This window comes from Equus przewalskii, chromosome 5, assembly GCF_037783145.1.
Source record: "Equus przewalskii isolate Varuska chromosome 5, EquPr2, whole genome shotgun sequence".
In the NCBI taxonomy this organism is placed as follows: Eukaryota; Metazoa; Chordata; class Mammalia; order Perissodactyla; family Equidae; genus Equus; species Equus przewalskii.
In genome coordinates, this window is record NC_091835.1 from 72,964,629 (window position 1) to 72,981,982 (window position 17,354).

The 17,354-nt window shown below is 35.1% G+C and overlaps 1 protein-coding gene and 1 pseudogene across 1 annotated transcript; one reads left to right on the forward strand and one right to left on the reverse strand.

Moving 5' to 3' along the window:
• The first annotated feature begins 8,821 nt into the window (after positions 1-8,821).
• LOC139083443 (olfactory receptor 9S13-like) lies at positions 8,822-9,753 on the forward strand (annotated as a pseudogene).
• Positions 9,754-11,466: 1,713 nt separating this feature from the next.
• On the reverse strand, positions 11,467-12,401 carry LOC103556551 (olfactory receptor 6C74-like). The gene is given in 2 exon segments (XM_008528711.2): positions 11,467-12,071; positions 12,074-12,401. Coding segments are annotated over 2 exon segments (933 nt in total).
• Positions 12,402-17,354: the final 4,953 nt, after the last annotated feature.

Sequence of the window (17,354 nt, forward strand, 5' to 3'; positions counted from 1 at the left end):
TTTCTCAATGTAGGTATATCAACTGTAACAAATACCCCAGTCTTGTGGTGGATGTTGATAATGGGAGAAGTCATGTAAGTATGGAGGTAGGGGGTATAAGGGAAATCTTTGTACCTTCCTCTCAATTTTGTTATGAACTTTAAACTTCTCTAAAAAATTAAAGTCTTAATTTTACAAAAACACAAAGAAAAAACAAGACGCTACTACACACCTATTAGAAAGGCCTTAATCTAAAAAAAGACCGCACCAAATGCGGGCAAAGATGCGGAGCAACAGGAATTCTCATTCATTGCTGGTATGAATGCAAAATGGTGCAGCCACTTTGGAAGACAGTTTGCTGGTTTCCTATAATACTAAATGTGCTTTTACTACATGATCCAGCAATTGTGCTCCTTCATATTTAAACAAAGGAGTTGAAAACTTATATCTACACTAAAGCCTGAATATTGATATTTAGTGCAACTTTATTCATACTCATCAAAACCTGGAAGTAACCAATATTTCCTTCAGTAGTTGAATGCATAAATAAAGTGTAGTACATCCAGCCAATGGAATAATATTCACGACTAAAAAGAAATGAGCTATCAAGTTGTGAATAGAAATGGAGGAACTGTAAATAAGTATTATTAAGTGAAAGAAACCAATCTGAAAAGACTACATACTGTATGATTCCAACTGTATGACATTCTTTCAGGTAATGTACCTTTGAATAATAGAATAACTTTTAAAAATTATTTCTATATATTTTTTCTTGTTTGCTTTTTCATTTTTAGTGTCTTTGCTGGACTATTTTATTGAATTCTGTTTGCTCTGAGAAGCCACTGGTGTCACTTCTCTGAGGCACAGCCTGAGGCTTGTGTACAGTTACTCTTGTGCATAGTTACTCTTCGATGGCAGGGGTTTAATCAGGGCTGCCTTTGGCTGTGTCTTCTGTGATCATTTGTGCCTCTGTAAGTTTCCAACCCAGCAGATAGCCTCCACTACTTCTTCTTGTTCTGTGGTTTTGAAAACATCTGGGAAACATATTGCTGTATAGCCTGATCCAATTAGATTTGGTCCCCTTTACAAGGAGAGTCTTTAAGACCAGTCTTTGAGGTTTGTTCCAGCTGCAGGATGGCCCTTGTTAGCTATTTTCTTCCCCAGTTCTCTCCAGTAATCTAGTTGATCGACAGTTAGCTTTTTGCTCTCATGGAGCTACCAACATCCTCTTAATTGCTTATCACCAAATACTTGTTATGTTTGAGAGTTTACTTATGCTTAAACATTCCCATATTTTGTTCCAAATAAATTCTATGCACTTGGGTAAAGCTTTGGAGCCTTCTCTTATTATGGCCTGCCTTTCATTCTGGGTAAAACCTACGTTCAACTTTTCTGGAACTGGAGCAGGAACAGTGGCCCAGGTCTTTCAGAGTGACACCCCTGCTTTATGAGCAGGTTTCTAGGTGAGGTCAGTAGCCTATGGCCTTCGAAGCTTGTCTCTCTTAGCATAGAACCTCTGACCTCTGAACTGGGGCAACTGAAATTGGGGCCCCATTATTCTTATCCTATCATGCCTGGGGTAAAACGTCTACCTATGAGTGGGGCCGAGTAGAAGAAGAGATCTCTAGACATTTTAGCTGCAGTTCCTTTGAATAGAGCTTCTGTGACATGGAACTGGAGAGGATAAGAAATGTGTGCAGCCTGCCACTCTCAGGGTGATATGGTAGACTTTGACTGGAATCTGGGTGAAGAGGAATCCCTCTATTCTTGTCTATAGTTGCATGAACAATTGGACCTTCTATCGTGGTGGACTGAGAGAGGGGAGAGATGGAGTGGCCTCTGACTCGAATACAAATATGTGAATTTTCATACTGACTTTATTCAGAATAGCTAAGAACTGAAAGCACCTCAACTCTCCATCAATTTAAGACTGCAGAAACAAAGTCTGGTATGTGTGTACAATGGTAAACAGAATACTACTCGATACTATGCAATAAGAAGAATGAATTATTTATACATATGACAAAATGAATGCATCTCAAAATCATTTTACTCAATGTAAGAAGACTGACAGAAAAGAGTACATACTGTGTGTATGTGTGTACGTATACGCAAAAAAAAATTACCTAACTGGTTATCTGAGAATGGAGTTGGAAGGAGGCATGGACTAAAAAGGGTCAGGACAAATCTTTTGGAGGTGATGGAAATATTCTGTATCTTGATGTGGTGATGGTTTCACTGATGCATAAAACTGACAAGATACACAGAATTGTACACTGTGAATGAATACAGTTCGTTTCAGATAAGTTATTCATCAATAAAGTACTTGAGAAAAAATAATGAGCCAAGCTGCTTTTTTAGATCCAAAGACTTGCATTTGTCCATAAGGACTGCAGTAGTGTCAGATACAAGCAAATAGTCTAATAATAGCCCACATACAAAGAACGTTTTCTTCTCTGGTTGTGTTTATCCTTGGGAAGTTTCTTTGCACTTTATTTTCTTTATAGACAAAGAAAAACTTTGCAGTATTTATCACAGCAGACATATTGATAGGCATGGAGAAACAGATTGAAAAGTTTGTACACTACGAGAGAAGTTTTAGATAAATGAATATTTTAAATTAATTATGTAGTAAATTACATTTGTTATGATTTTAAAAGGACAAAAATTTATTCCAAATCAGTTTACCTGTATTTCTTGAAGCACACATATTTTGTGATATGACAAATGTCTTCTAAATCACAAACTCAGTCAGATAATGTTTTGCTAATTTTATGCTTTTCTATGTTTAAATACTAAACAATTAGAAAATATAGTGGAGGAAATGATGGCATTCCATAAAATTACTTTAAAAATCCTTAGTAAAAATATTTATGAGCAATCAGGACCTAAATTTAAAAATTCTTTAAAAACTACTGTGTGACTAAAAGACTATATTTAAACCAGAGACATAATACTATATTTGATGAGCCTAATATTATAGGGATGTCGTTTTTTTCTCAAATATTTACAACAGCTAATTGTAATCCTATTTTTAAAAATTCCTCTTTTAATGAAAAATTATTTCTAGAATTTTTCTGGAATTTTTTTTTGGAGTATAGATAGCAAAATGATATGAGGCCAGAGCTTCTCCTTCTTATAGTACAATATTAGTAAAAGTTTAGTCAGTGTTGGAAGGGGAAGCAGTTTAAATATTTTAAACAGGAAAATAGTAATTAAGGTAATATGAGGCTGATCAAATTTGGAAAGGCTGGAGGAACTTTTGGATGACAGCTTTGTAATGATGCTTAGAGTAATATAAGAGTAATTCACAAAGAGGGCTACCATTGGAGGTATGATTTAAAAACATAGCACTACAACTCTGATCCAGGGATCAAATACATAGACTCCAAAAGATGTCACTACTTCCTCAGCCATCAAATAACTTCTCTAGGAAGTTTAGGACTCAACAGTGCTGCAGAAAAAGCACACATCTTTCCACAACCTTCCTAAATGATAGAAAAAGAAGAGAAAAATAATTCCCTTCTGAATTCTGTTTGTATGGATCTAATTGGTAGAACACAGTCTGTGTCAAGAACCCTAGTAGTAGGAGACATTTTAACTTTCTAACATCCCCAAGTAGAAAGCACATGGAGTGGAGCTTGGGTGCCTAATCTATAAAATGTACCAGATTCCAATATTCTGTTTCTCATGTTTGAACTTCTGACAATAACATCAGTAACAACAACATGCTACTGCTTATAAATATGTAAGAAACACTTACTTGCATTCACAACAGATGGGACATAAAGAAACTCTCAACAAATTCAAAGATTGAAATCATTCTATGTATGTTCTTTGATCAAGTCAACTCAATATGGAAATCAATGACAATTAGATAACTACAAAAATCTATGGGTATGGACATTAAAAATTGCCTTCCTAAAAATCCATGGATAAAAAAGAAAGCAAATTGAATTACAATAAATTATGATAAATCTAAGCTTCTGGGATGCAGAAAAAGAAGTACTTTGAGGGATATACCAAGCTTTATAGGTAAATATTATAAAGGAGGAAAACAGCAACATCTAGATTAATCTTCTATCTTAGTAACGTGATATAGAGAACAGCAAGTCAAAACAAAAAAGATAAAAGGATGTAAACAATTTAGATAAAAATTAGTTAAATAAAAAAAATATGGATAATATAGAATATTCACCTTGGTTCTTTGAAAGGTTAGTAAGGTGTATAGAACTCTAGCCAACTTAACAATGATAAACCAGCAACATTAAATCATAAGCATCAGCAATGAAAATGGGAGATCACTACAGATTGTCCTGATACTAAAAACAACATAGTAAACAATATTTTTACCAAATATTGGTAATTTTTAAATAAAAATATTTAAAATGGAACAAGATGTATAAAAAAAGAAATGTGAATTTTAAAATATCTATTAAAGTCATTAAATTTTTGTTAATAATCTTATAAAGAATGATCTTTGCCTAAATGGCATCACCAGTGTTTACTTTCACATGTTTAACAAAAGAATAACACCATTCTTCCATACACTCTTTCAGGAACAGTCATAAAGGAAACACTTCCTAACTGCCTTTATGAATCCATCATGAATCTCAAACAGACATTAAAATAAAAAGTTATAGGGGCCAGCCAAGTTGCGTAGGGCTTGAGTTTGCATGCTTTGCTTAGGCGGCCCGAGATTCACTGGTCCAGATCCTAGGCGTGGACCTACGCATTGCTTACTGAGGAATGCTGTGGTAGGTGTTCCACATATAAAGTAGAGGAAGATGGGCATGGATGTGAGCTCAGGGCCAGTCTTCCTCAGTAAAAAGAGGAGGATTGGTGGCAGATATTAGTTCAGAGCTAATCTTCTTAAATAAATAAAGATAATTTTCTAACTTCAAAAATCTTTAACAAAATATTAAAAACAAAATAGTCCAAATATAAAGAATTATAAAATCTCACTGAAGTGTGTGTTTATACTACAAATATAAAGACCATTTAACCTTTAAAAAATAATGAATTTAAGATAGTTTCCTATCTTCTCATGAAAGAATAACTACTACAAGATTTCCCTTCCATAGCAAAAATCTAAACTCTGGAGAAAATATTTGAACCAACTATTTTTGGATGCCGTACAATAAGCAGTGAAAGACTGCAATTTCCAACAAAAAGGAAACAAATCCAGAAGAAAAGATTTTAAGCTTGAATCCATAGCAATAGAAACAAAGATAAGCACAGAGTTAAAAGGAAAAAAAATGAACATTCAATGAGAACTGAGAAAATGTTGGAAATGGAAATGGAAGGAGAGGGGCCAGAAAAATATTCGAAACTAATGGGCCAAAATCTTTTCAGGGTTGGCACCAACTATAAACACGCATGCAAGAAAATTCACGAAATCCCAAGCAGGATAAACAGAAAGAAAAGCAGATGAAGGAATAGCAGAATAAGATTTCTGAATATGAGTCAAAAAGCAAACATTAGCCACATAGCCAGAGGGAAAAGGAGATGCTACACATAAGCAAATACAAGTTAGAACATAGATTTTTGTCAGAAACAATTCAAACCAGAAGACAATGGAATATCTTCGAAGTGCCTACAGACAAGAGGGGAGACCAAACCAAAATGTTATATCCGGGAAAAATGGACTTTAGAATTGAAGGCAAAATAAGGAACTTTTCAGGATCAGCCCCGTGGTGTAGTGGTTAGTTTCAGCATGTTCCACATCAGTGGTCCAGGTTCGTGGGTTTGGATCCCAGGCCCAGACCCACACCATTTATCAGTCATGCTGTGGCAGTGACTAACATGCAAAATAGAGGAAGATTGGCACAGATGTTGGCTCAGGGAAAATCTTCCTCAATGACAACATCAAAAAATAATAAGAAGAAGAGATGGAACTTTTCAGATAAAGAAAAATTAAAAGAATGCATTATGCCAAATGTGTATTCTACGAAATGCCAAAGACAGTTTTTCTAGCTAAAGGGAAATATTATCAGAATAAATTAGGGTCTCTAGGAACATTTTGAAATGCACAGAACATGATTGTGGAAAGCCTTGAAAATTTTCATGTAAGACTCTCTTTCCCAAAATGTTAGTTGAGGAACCTTTGCACATTCTAGAGTAGTGGTCATCAAACTATAGCCTGTGGGCCAAATCCAGTTGCCCCCACTCATTGACCTATTGTCTATGGTGCTTTCACAAGACAATGGCAGCACAGAAGATGTAAAAAGAGAGGGAATTTCTTTCTCTTTCAGTATGCTTCTTGTGATGTTTCTCTTTTTGGTTCCAGCACCTGGTAGGCACCATGGTTCTTACCATGGATCTCATTCTTGAAGAAACTCCCAGACCGCTGGCATCTTTTAACACCACCTCTTCTTGTGCCTTGAAATCATAGATGGAGTATGACTGCCTCCTTTTACGAATCTCTATGTTACTTCAAACCCCCTCCCTTTTTTTTTTGACTCTTTCGTTGACTATTTAGATTATTCTCTATATTTATTTTCTTCTTGTGCAAGCATGATGTATTTACAGCAGAGACAAGAAATGAATTTCTAAAATTAAGGGTTGCAATCTATTCAAAGGAAATATCACAAATGTCCCTCAGTTTAAATCATGAAAATAAAATAGGAATCAAGTACTTCTCATCCAAATGTTTTTCTATTACATTGTTTTAAAGTAGAAGTTTAGTTCTCATGTCCTCTAGATAGCCCTTCTAACTTTCTAATGGTCTTGTGAGTTTACTAATTGATAACTTTTCTCATTTTTCTTTTTGCATTATGACGCAAAATACATTACTAGTGAGAGAACCCTTGGTCCTGGTTAATAGCTTGCAGAAGAAATTCCAACCGCTCTGATGTCCCTCTCCATGAGAAGGTTTCTCTCAGTACTTATTCCAGGTCTCTTTCTTGGTTTAATCAATGAAAAAATAAAGTAAATTTTAAAAAAAAAGAGAGAGAGAGGGAGATAAGCTACAATTTTTGCTAGTACCTGTTCTCAGCAATTTGAGTCATGATACAAGCCGTGAGGAAACGCAACCCATGTTGCAGAAAAACTTCACGCTAAAAAATGTTGTTGATTTCTTTTCATACTTTTATTTCTTCATGGGTGTATTCTTTTTCAAATATAGTGAGAGTGTATCAAGATAAGAAGTAGTATTTATCCTTGAGATTCTCTCTCATACTTAGTTTATTCTCAACACTCTTCTTTTATATAGTTTTGGTTACATCTTTCTTTTTTCTTCTGATTTTTCTGTTGAAACTAGAAACTCATTTAAAGCAAGGTAGCATTTTTTCAGTTAATGGGCCCTGTCAGAGATTATTTTGATCATTCCTATGCCTTCAAAAATCAGTCAACATTTCTGTAAACTTTTAATCTTTTCCAGAAAGTAGATATTGTAACTGAACCAAATTGATTCTAATGTACTTTCATAGCCCCAATCTATCTTAAAATAATCTCAAAATTATTGACACAATAGCAATGAGAATAACAAAAATTAAATAGATATTATGAGACATTTTATAATTTATATCACATAATTTTATTTTAATTATCAAATTTGTATAAAAATTTATATATACAGAAATATAAATTTTTATAATTTTAAAAGACATGTCCTTCCTAAGTGAATTTTTGAATTTGTTGTCTGTCATTTTTCTTTTATGGTAGATTATTGAACAGTAAAACACCATGTTGCTCAATCTCATGACTCTAAGTCTCTTATATCTGCTTTTGTCTCAATTTCCCCATTAATAAAATTAGAATAAAAATTTCTTCCTTTCTCTAACTCTCCACTCTGCATTTTATTTAAGAACATTTTATAGTCATAATAGTAAAAGCCTAAATAAATACAATGCGAACTTATTTAAACACATTTCTCTTTTTTCCCATTTGTAGCTGTCTTTAAATTGTCCCATGCACCTTCTATCATATGGACATTGTTCATATGGACAGGTCTTTGCATTTGCAATTAGATTTGTCTGTTTCTGAAAAGACAGAAAAATCTCTACTCAAGATTTTAGAATTCTCTACTTGCATTTCAATCTGCAAAATCCAAAGAGAACGAAAGAGAAAGAAGAAAAGAAGGAAGAAAGGAAGGACAGAAGGATGGAAAGAATGAAGGATGGAAGAAAACAAAGAGGGAAACAATAAAAGTCTGATTTTATTGTGTTTAGGAAATACAAGCAAGTGTCACTTTGGATTTTAGCAGATGAACTGTGCCACTAAGAGTGTATGTTGCCACAGGGACCAAAATAATGAGAAATAAGGATATGAGGTTAATATGTAAAAGGATGAAACTTTTGTCAGGATCTGAAGTCTTTCTCCAAATGTAAGAAAGACAGATACAATCTTTGCATATTATTTTTCTATAGTAGATAAAGAAACTAAATAATCATTTAAAAATAAAATAAGACCATCAATTGAATTGATTTTTACTCCAAATAAAATCTTAGATGAATTATAATGTCTGTGAGAAATTATTCCCACTAAAGTCGGCAACTTTCAATGTCAGTAAACAGATAATAAATAAAGAAAATTAATGAAAAAGCTTTTGTTTGTTTCTAGGCATTTTCCTAGAATCTCCATTTCTCCAAAACGCTTAGAGAGCAAACGTTATTATTTGCAAATAAGTATCTAAAAAGGCTGACCAAGCAGACTGAACTCTTCACTAGGCAGACTGTTTAACCATTCTTTATGGTCATTGGTATTTTGTAAAATTTTAGGTAATATGATATGAAATAATTTTTTTCCATGCTGGTTTCTAGTGGTTTTTACTAAAACAAGTATTCTAATCATTCATTTCTTTCATTTTTACCATCTCTCCGGTTCCACCCGTAGTTCAGCTATGAAGAGAAGGCCTATTAGGAACTACTCAGAGGTCACTGAGTTTATTCTGCTGGGGTTCAGGACCCCTCCAAAGATACAGATCCTCTTATTTCTAGTGTTCTTGCTACTCCACGTGGTCACTGTGGTGCGAAATATCAGCATGACAACTGTCATTAAGATGGACTCCAGACTTCAAATCCCTATCTAGTTCTTCCTTAGAAATTTGCATTTATGTCTCTGCTACTCCACAGTCATTGCTCCCAAAAGTTTAGACAACTTCTTGGCTAATGAAAAGAACATTTCTTACAATGGCTGTGCTACTCAATTTTTCTTCTTTGCCCTGTTTGTCACAACTGAAGGCTTTCCACTGGCTGTCATGGCATTTGATCGATTTTCGGCCATTTGCTCCCCTCTCCTTTATCCTGTGCACATGTTCCAGAAAGTCTGTGTTCTTTTGGTAACTGGATCCTATATCTGTGGATGCATTGACTCCATGATACAAACAAGGTTCACCTTCAGTTTGCATTTCTGTGGAGAAAACAGATTGGACCACTTTTTCTGTGATATCCCAGCCCTGATCAAGATCTCATGTGCTGACACCTTTGTGAATGAGATCGTACTGTTTATTCTCTCTGCTCTCATCATCATCACCACCACAAATGTCATTCTTGCTTCTTATGCTTCTATCCTCTCCACTGTCCTGAAGATCCCTTCCACCCATGGCAGGAGTAAGACCTTCTCCACCTGTGACTCCCATATAGCTGTGGTGAGTTTATTCTACGGACTGTGTTCTTCATGCATGCCCAGCCTGGGGCCGTCTCCTCACCAGAGCAAAGCAAGATTGTAGCTGTGCTCTACACACTTGTAATACCAATGCTAAATGCTCTAATATATAGTCTGAGAAACAGAGATGTGAAAGATGCTGTGAAAAGAATATTACACAGGAAATGAGTCTCTCACTATTATTTGTAAAACCATTATACAATGGACAAATTTTGTTTTCTATGAGTCCTAGTTATGTTCTTGTAAAATTATTATATCAAGATACTTATGTAAATAGCAGCAAATATTTTTCAAAGTTTACAAAATAGTATTTCTAAGAGTATAGGTATGTGCATCTTTATTTTATTTGCTTAGAATATATGTAAGCATATATGTTTCCAAATAATGATGTAGTAATAATATTTTCATTTTTACTTTGCCTTGACTAGAAGTAAATATTAATTTATTATTAAATTAATAATATTTTTTATGTTATATAATAATTAAAATAATATTATATTTGTGTGAAGTATTCTTTAATTTTTATCCTACAAAGCAAATAAACTGATATCTGTTCGGAAAAGATAACAGCCCCATTGTGAAGGTGGCTCTTAAGATGGGATGGTAATGGTTACACAGAACACTTTTGAATAAAGGTCTTATTCTTTCCCAAAGATCCAAGTCTGTATTCTGAGAGAATCATCTTTAGAGTTATTGCTCCTATGAAAAGGGGGCCACAATGCATTATTTGGGAAGCAATTGTTCAGATAAAAAATGTGTGTCAATAACATTCTACTAATTTTTATTTTCCCATTTTCTTCTTAATATAAAATAATACGTTTTGTAATAATAAAAGCTGATACTTAAAGAATGATACATATACCATTATTATCACCATTTTCAAATAAGGAAATTGAGGTACTAGGAGACTAGGTAACTTGATGCATCTCAAACTTGGTGCTTCATTAAAATTAAAAAAAAAAAAAAAACTTCTAGAGTCCGGCCCCGTGGATACCTTAAATATATGTAATAACATACACAGATTCATAATTAACATTACTCATTTATTTTTCACTTTCAAGTTAGTCTTAAAAACATCTCAGAATAATATAGCTGCTTATTATTATGTTATAGATGTAGAGTCTAAGGAACACAGTTTGTTCCAAGTTGAATAATGAATAGCTGGGAAAAGTATCAAATGTGATCTCTCTAGGCTGTATTTTATTTTTAACCAAAGTTACCTAGATTTAGTACACACATTTGATTCAATGTCTATTTACTTATACATAATAAAATATAGCATAAATATAACATACCTTATGATTTTTTTATTACACTATGATGGTGTGATTTTTTTTAAGTCTCAAGACAAAGAATGACATGGATATTTTAATCTCAAGTTCCTACTTTCAAATATCTTTATTTAAAAGCAACAGGGAATGTGTATAAGGGCATGAAAAGCCAGGGAAAAACAAAATCCCAAAGAAGCCACATCATTTAATTGTTTGGAATTTATTAAGATTTTACAGAAAATCAACTATAAGAGAAAAATTTACTGCACATATATGGATATAATTAACAGTCTTCATGAATTGATACATAAAGTTGATTAAAATAACCTTTCAAATATTTGGAACACTTAAATGAAAGGAGAAGAGAAGAAAGGGTCAAATTTAAAAATTCCTTATAATGGAACAGAAAAATAAAGTTTTGAGATTTTGAAAGGGAAGGCATTATTGAGAAACAATAGCTAATGTAAATATCATGACACTTCAGAAAGAAGTTAAAGGACAAATAGGATTATCTACTAGATAGTGCAATAGGAAAGTTGGGACCTAATCCAAGCACTTCCCTTGCAAAATTCCTTAATAGTTAATTTCCCTTATAGATCTCATTATGATTCTACTTGGATAAAGACAGGCCTTTTTGTACCAAGTTCTTAAATGCTTGCTTCACCTGCTGGTTCCTTAGAGTATAAATAAAGGGGTTCAAAAGTGGGGCAACGGAGGTGTTGAGAATTGCAACTCCCTTCATCAAGGATATCCTCTGTTTGACCGAGGGTTTAATGTACATAAAGATACAGCTGCCATATGAGACAGAGATGACAATCATGTGAGAAGAACAAGTGGAAAAAGCCTTTTTTCTCTGGTTGGAAGAAGGAATTTTTAAAATTGTGAGCACAATATATATGTATGATAGAATCACTAATACCAGAGTGACCAAGAGAGTCACCAAAGCTAAGATGAAGCTCATCGTTTCCAATGAACGTGTGTCTGTGCAGGAGATTTTCAGGAGAGGAGCAATGTCACAGTAGAAATGATCAATGATATTGGAGTCACAGAAATCCAGGCTTAAGCCTAAGATGAGTCCTGGAAAAATGATGAAGAAACCAGCCATCCAAGAGCTAAGGACCAGCTGGATACAGATTTTGCTGCTCATCATGGTTGTATAATGCAGGGGCTTGCAGATGGCAACATAACGATCATAAGACATGACGGCCAGGAGGTAAATTCAGATGCACCAAGAAGGAAGGCAAAAAATAACTGAGCTGCACAACAGTTATAGCAAATGGTTTTGTCACCAGTTGCCATGCTCACAAGCAATTTGGGGATACAAACTGTTGTATAAGAAATTTCTAAGAAGGAAAAATTTCGAAGAAAGAAATACATAGGGGTCTTCAGATGAGAATCCAGCAAAGTGAGGGTAATGATAATCAAGTTGCCTGAGATGCTTAGCAAGTAGGTGAGAAGCAGGAAAATAAATAGCACGATCTTCAATTTTGGGTCCTCTGTCAATCCTACTAAGATAAACACCGTCACTGTTGTACGGTTTTCCATTGTTGCCTCCTGATCTGCTTCCACTCTGGTAAAAATATTAAGGAAAAAGTTAAGAAGAGGTACTGAAGGTACAATATGAAAATAACAATGTTAAATATTAGTAATTGCTATTGATTATATATACCGATGAGGCACCTTTTTCAAATGATTAAAGTAAGATAAACTCTAGCCAAAATTGTTACTTTTTACACACTGAGAAAAATATTTTCTAAAAATCTGATGAAATAAAAGAATATCTTATAAATCATCTTTATATTCTGGTTTAGTTATATTTGTGGCAATGAGGTGAAGAGATGAACATGTATGCAAAAAATTAATTTCCTCTTTTCTCAATATGTAACCCCTAAAATGTCACATTAAATACACTCAGCCTGATTGATGACCATGTAAATATCATTGCCTCAAGGAGCTGACTGTCAGTGCAATAGACAAGAAAGATGATTTATAAATGTTCATGATGGTTGAAAACAGAAATCCAGCTTTAGGCTTAAGATAAATACTTGAATTCAATATAATCATGACCATAGCTCTTCAGTTGTCTGGCCTTTTGTCACATCTCCCATAGCTAATCACCACTCTTTGTCTCAGTCCTTCTGAGTTCTTATTTCTATAAATAAGCATGATGTGTTTTGTCCCTATTGTCGTCTCTTCATATCTTCTGCCACTCTTCACTTTTACCATCTCTTATTCCAGTATTAAATCGACCTGATTGCATAGTAAACCGGACCTGAACTGAGTTAAACAGATTCAGTGTTTCTTCTGGTTATTGCTCTGAAAATGGGAAGGGAATAATAAAATTAAATGCAAAGTAAAGTGAAGAAGGAGTCAGAAAAAGGGAAAAATAGAATAGGGAAGAAGAAAAGAAAGAAGACAAAAGTAGAAAACAGTTAAAACAGTAAGGGAAGACGCTGAAGAGGAAAATCTACCATTAAGGCTGGACTCTTCTTCAGAGAGAATCACTTCTATTTAGCCCTTTGCTTCTTCACTGATGTATTGACAGGATTACCGCAACACTGTAATTTACCTCCACCTGGGAGAATACAGAGGAGAAACCCTAGTAAATTCTACTTGGATGATCAATCACTGGGCAAGTGTTCAGACACTTGCAGGTAATACTGATGGCTCTAAAATAGTACAGTAAGTTAAAAGCCAGGCTAATTCAAATGAAGTTAATTGTGGAGGTGAGAATTTTATAAACTCCCACAGAGCTAATGTTGTGAAAACTCCTAGGTGTAAACATTTCATCCCTTGCGGGAAGATTTCTTCTCTGATGAATAACAAACATTTATTAAACAATTTTTATAAGTCCAGGGAGACTGCATTGTTATACACCAAGGAATCAAATAAGTATAAGATAACTCCCTGACTACTGCAGATTACCAGCATATTGAGGAGACAGGATGCATGCCTGAATGTAACAATGTCCAGTGTGCCATAATCTCAAGGGTAATGAGACTCAGTTTTACTACGTGGCATGGGAAATGAGGAGAGGAGATTACTCTGGAGCTTGGGGCAGTGGGGGAAAATTTATATGAGAGGATGTTATAACTGAGGATATATCTTCAGCTAGACATTGGCGATAGATTAAGAACTAGAATAAGGCATTTTAGGAAGGAAAAACAGTGTGAACAAATGTATATAAGAATGAAAATTCATGAATTGATTAAAAATTCATCACAGAGAATATGGAAAGTGTTTTAAAAATAAAAAAAGAATAAAAGTTTTCTCCAGAGAATATTTAAGGCTCTGGAGATTCTGACTGTTAGTCCCAAAGTGTAATAACACCTTCCTAGTATTTAAAGACACTCTCCCAAAACCTAGGGGCAATTTCTGAGGAAATGAATTGTATTATAATAGCCAGAGTCACTTCTGTCAGTAATAGACCTCTGCTCGCCACAAATCAGAATTTTATCAAGTCAGACTTACATTTCCTCCTCCTCCCCAACCCCCTGCATATACACTGGAACAGTGTTGCAATATGTATAGAGAGCTTATTACTTTTATTTGTATTTACATTAAAAACTGAAAGGAAATTTTCCTCCCAATTGTGGGAAGCATTCCCCCAATCTAGCTGCCATTGTATTGTGACAAGGTCTGGCAATGGAAGGAGAATCGTGCAGGGCACTTCTCCAGGGAACATAATTCTTTAAGCGGAATCCTTTGTCCTCCTTTCTAAAGCCTATTACTGATTAACGTCTTCCCTCTGTCCTGGAAGCCTTGTAAAAACAGGCAGAACTAGCAATAAACATATCTCAAAGAACAAACAGCAGCCCCCAAGGATGCGGGGGTCTATATTCCGTTCATTATGTACTCGCTGCCCTCCTAACTTCTTTGAAGACCCTGAAACTATGTAACCTCTTCCTAAACAATCGATATGTATGCTGCACATCTGGTATGTAGACAACCACCTTTGATGATTACCTTTAGTCACGCACTGCCCCTCACCTATTGTTCCCATGACGACAATAGTTAGACCACCTCGTGTGATTGTTTCCTATATAAGTGTACCCTGTCCCCGAAATAATAGGACTTGCTTGCAACTGCATCGAGTCTCACGTCTAGCACTTACACTTTCGCCGACGCCGTCTCTCCCGCGGGAACCTGGACTCTGCCGAGGCTGGACCCCGGCACCCAATGTCATGAACAAAGTTTTACTCAAAAATGGTGACATTTAGTGAATCAGTTTCAGATCTCCCACAATTAATATCAAATCACTGTAATTAAATTTAAATCTATTAACATAAATGAAGTTCTCAGAATTTTAGGGAGATTTATTTTCAGTCATATGTGGATTTATAAATCAGTCTGCAAAATACACTAAAACTTCCAGACTGTTACTCTTAAAGGTATAGACACAGAATTATTCAGGCAAAGGATTTTGTTTGTTGATGTTCATATTCTTTGTATTCCTCTTGCAGGATGAAGAAATCAGACTTTTTTTCCTTCCCAGGAGTCACACGGAGATGTATAATTATTTAAAACTTTTAATACTTGTAGACATGTTGTGTTTAGCTATTTCAATCTCAGATCAGCAATTTGGACTATCCAACTGTCTCCTTTATTCCTCATATTCAAGAGTTTTTAAGTTAATACAATAATACTAAAATGAGACAACTATTTACTCCATTAAGTGATGACGATTTGCTTATTTCCAAGGAATCCCTTAAACAGCGTACGAATCTCTCCAAGGAATTCCAGTCCAAAGCAGACATTACCCTGAAGATCTTTGCTTTTATTACTTTATGAGAGATGCCAAAATGCACAGAGACTTTTCTCTGTTTCCTTCAACTATGTTCTCAGGAGATTCTATACAAACTATACTATGTTCAAGTCACCATGTACTCCTTTTACCCTCATTTATTTATTTATTAATTCATTCATTCCTTGAAACCTAGTTATTGTGTGCTTGAAATGTGTCGTCTATGTGTCAAGTTCTCTGTCCTGGACATAAAAGTGAAATCAAGATGCATGAATATGCATGTGAAATTGAGAATATAAAGGGCTAAGAAATAAGTTCAGAGCACATCTGGAGGACTTCTGTCTTCTGCTCCAATATGTAAAGATCTGGATCGTCACTCCTGTACAGACAATAAGAAAAAGCAGGAAAACAAAGAAAATTAATGACTTTCTTGTACTCAGCAGAGAGATGATGTTGCAAGGCAAATCACCACACCAGAATCTGGAGAGACAGGTTCATCCAGAGAGACTCAGCCAAGATCTGCCCACCTGTAGCAAAAGCGGCTGAAACCATAAACTGGTGGCAACACTTCAGTGGTGACTTTGATGAATTGCTAGATGCTGAGTGTGGGGTAATGTGAGAGTGAGAAACTCTTGGAGGCTGAATTCTCAAAGGGGTCCCTACATTTTCATGGGTTTTGCTTCCAGCATTCCACCAAGTTCTCAGAGTGAAGAGCCAAGAAAGATCCCCTTTTGTGAGGAAGAAGGAGAAGAGTAATCATGAAGAATGACCACAGCATTCTCCATACAAAGGCTAGATTCCAAGGGATAAGACTTTACCAGAACATTATTGCACCTGATGCAAGGGCATTTCTCGCAGTCCAGCCCCCAGTCCCCTTCTTGTCTCACCCGAAATTGGAAAAAATTTATACCACTGGAGAAATACTGTGAAGATCAAAGCCCTGAGACATAGGCCCACCAGAGCTGGAGGTTTAATCATAAAATTACAGACTGCTTCCTCTACACCACAGATTGATACAACATCAACAGAGCTCCAGTATAATAAGTGAATTACAGCTGAAAGAGCTGTAAGATGCAGACTCCCTCTGAAGAGGAGTGCTTAGGGGAACCTAACGTCAATAAGAGAGCCACAAAAAGGACACAAAAGGAATTTGAAGCCACTGGCTCCAATAGCTACAGAAAACATTAAGCACAACTCATCTCTTAGGGTGATTAACATAAAACCTCACATTAAAGGCCTATTCATCTCAGGTCCTATTGCTTGATACATCATTTCCAGCTTTCAACCAAAAAGTACAAAGTATGCCAAAGGGCAAGAAAAGTCACAGGTTGAAGAGAGAAAGTAAGCATCAAAATCAGAATCAAATATGATATAGATGTTATAATATGTTAAAGGCTATAACAGAAAACATAGATAACATGCAGGAACAGAAGGAAAATGTAACCAGAGAGAAGGAATCCAAAGGAAATGTGAAAATTAAAAAAAAAAATAAAACTGTAGCTGAAATAAAGAATGCCTTGGATGGGCTCATTAGTAGACTGCACACAGCCATGGAAAGAATCGGCAAGCTTGAAGATGGATCAATACAACATTCTCAAACTAAAATGCAAAGGGAAAAAAGATGAAGAACACAAAATAGCATTCAAGACGTAGGGGATAATTTCAAAAGATACAACGCATGCTTAATTCGAAAACTAGAACTAGGAAAAAAAGGGAACAGAGCTGAAGAACTGTTTGAAGCAATAATGACTGAG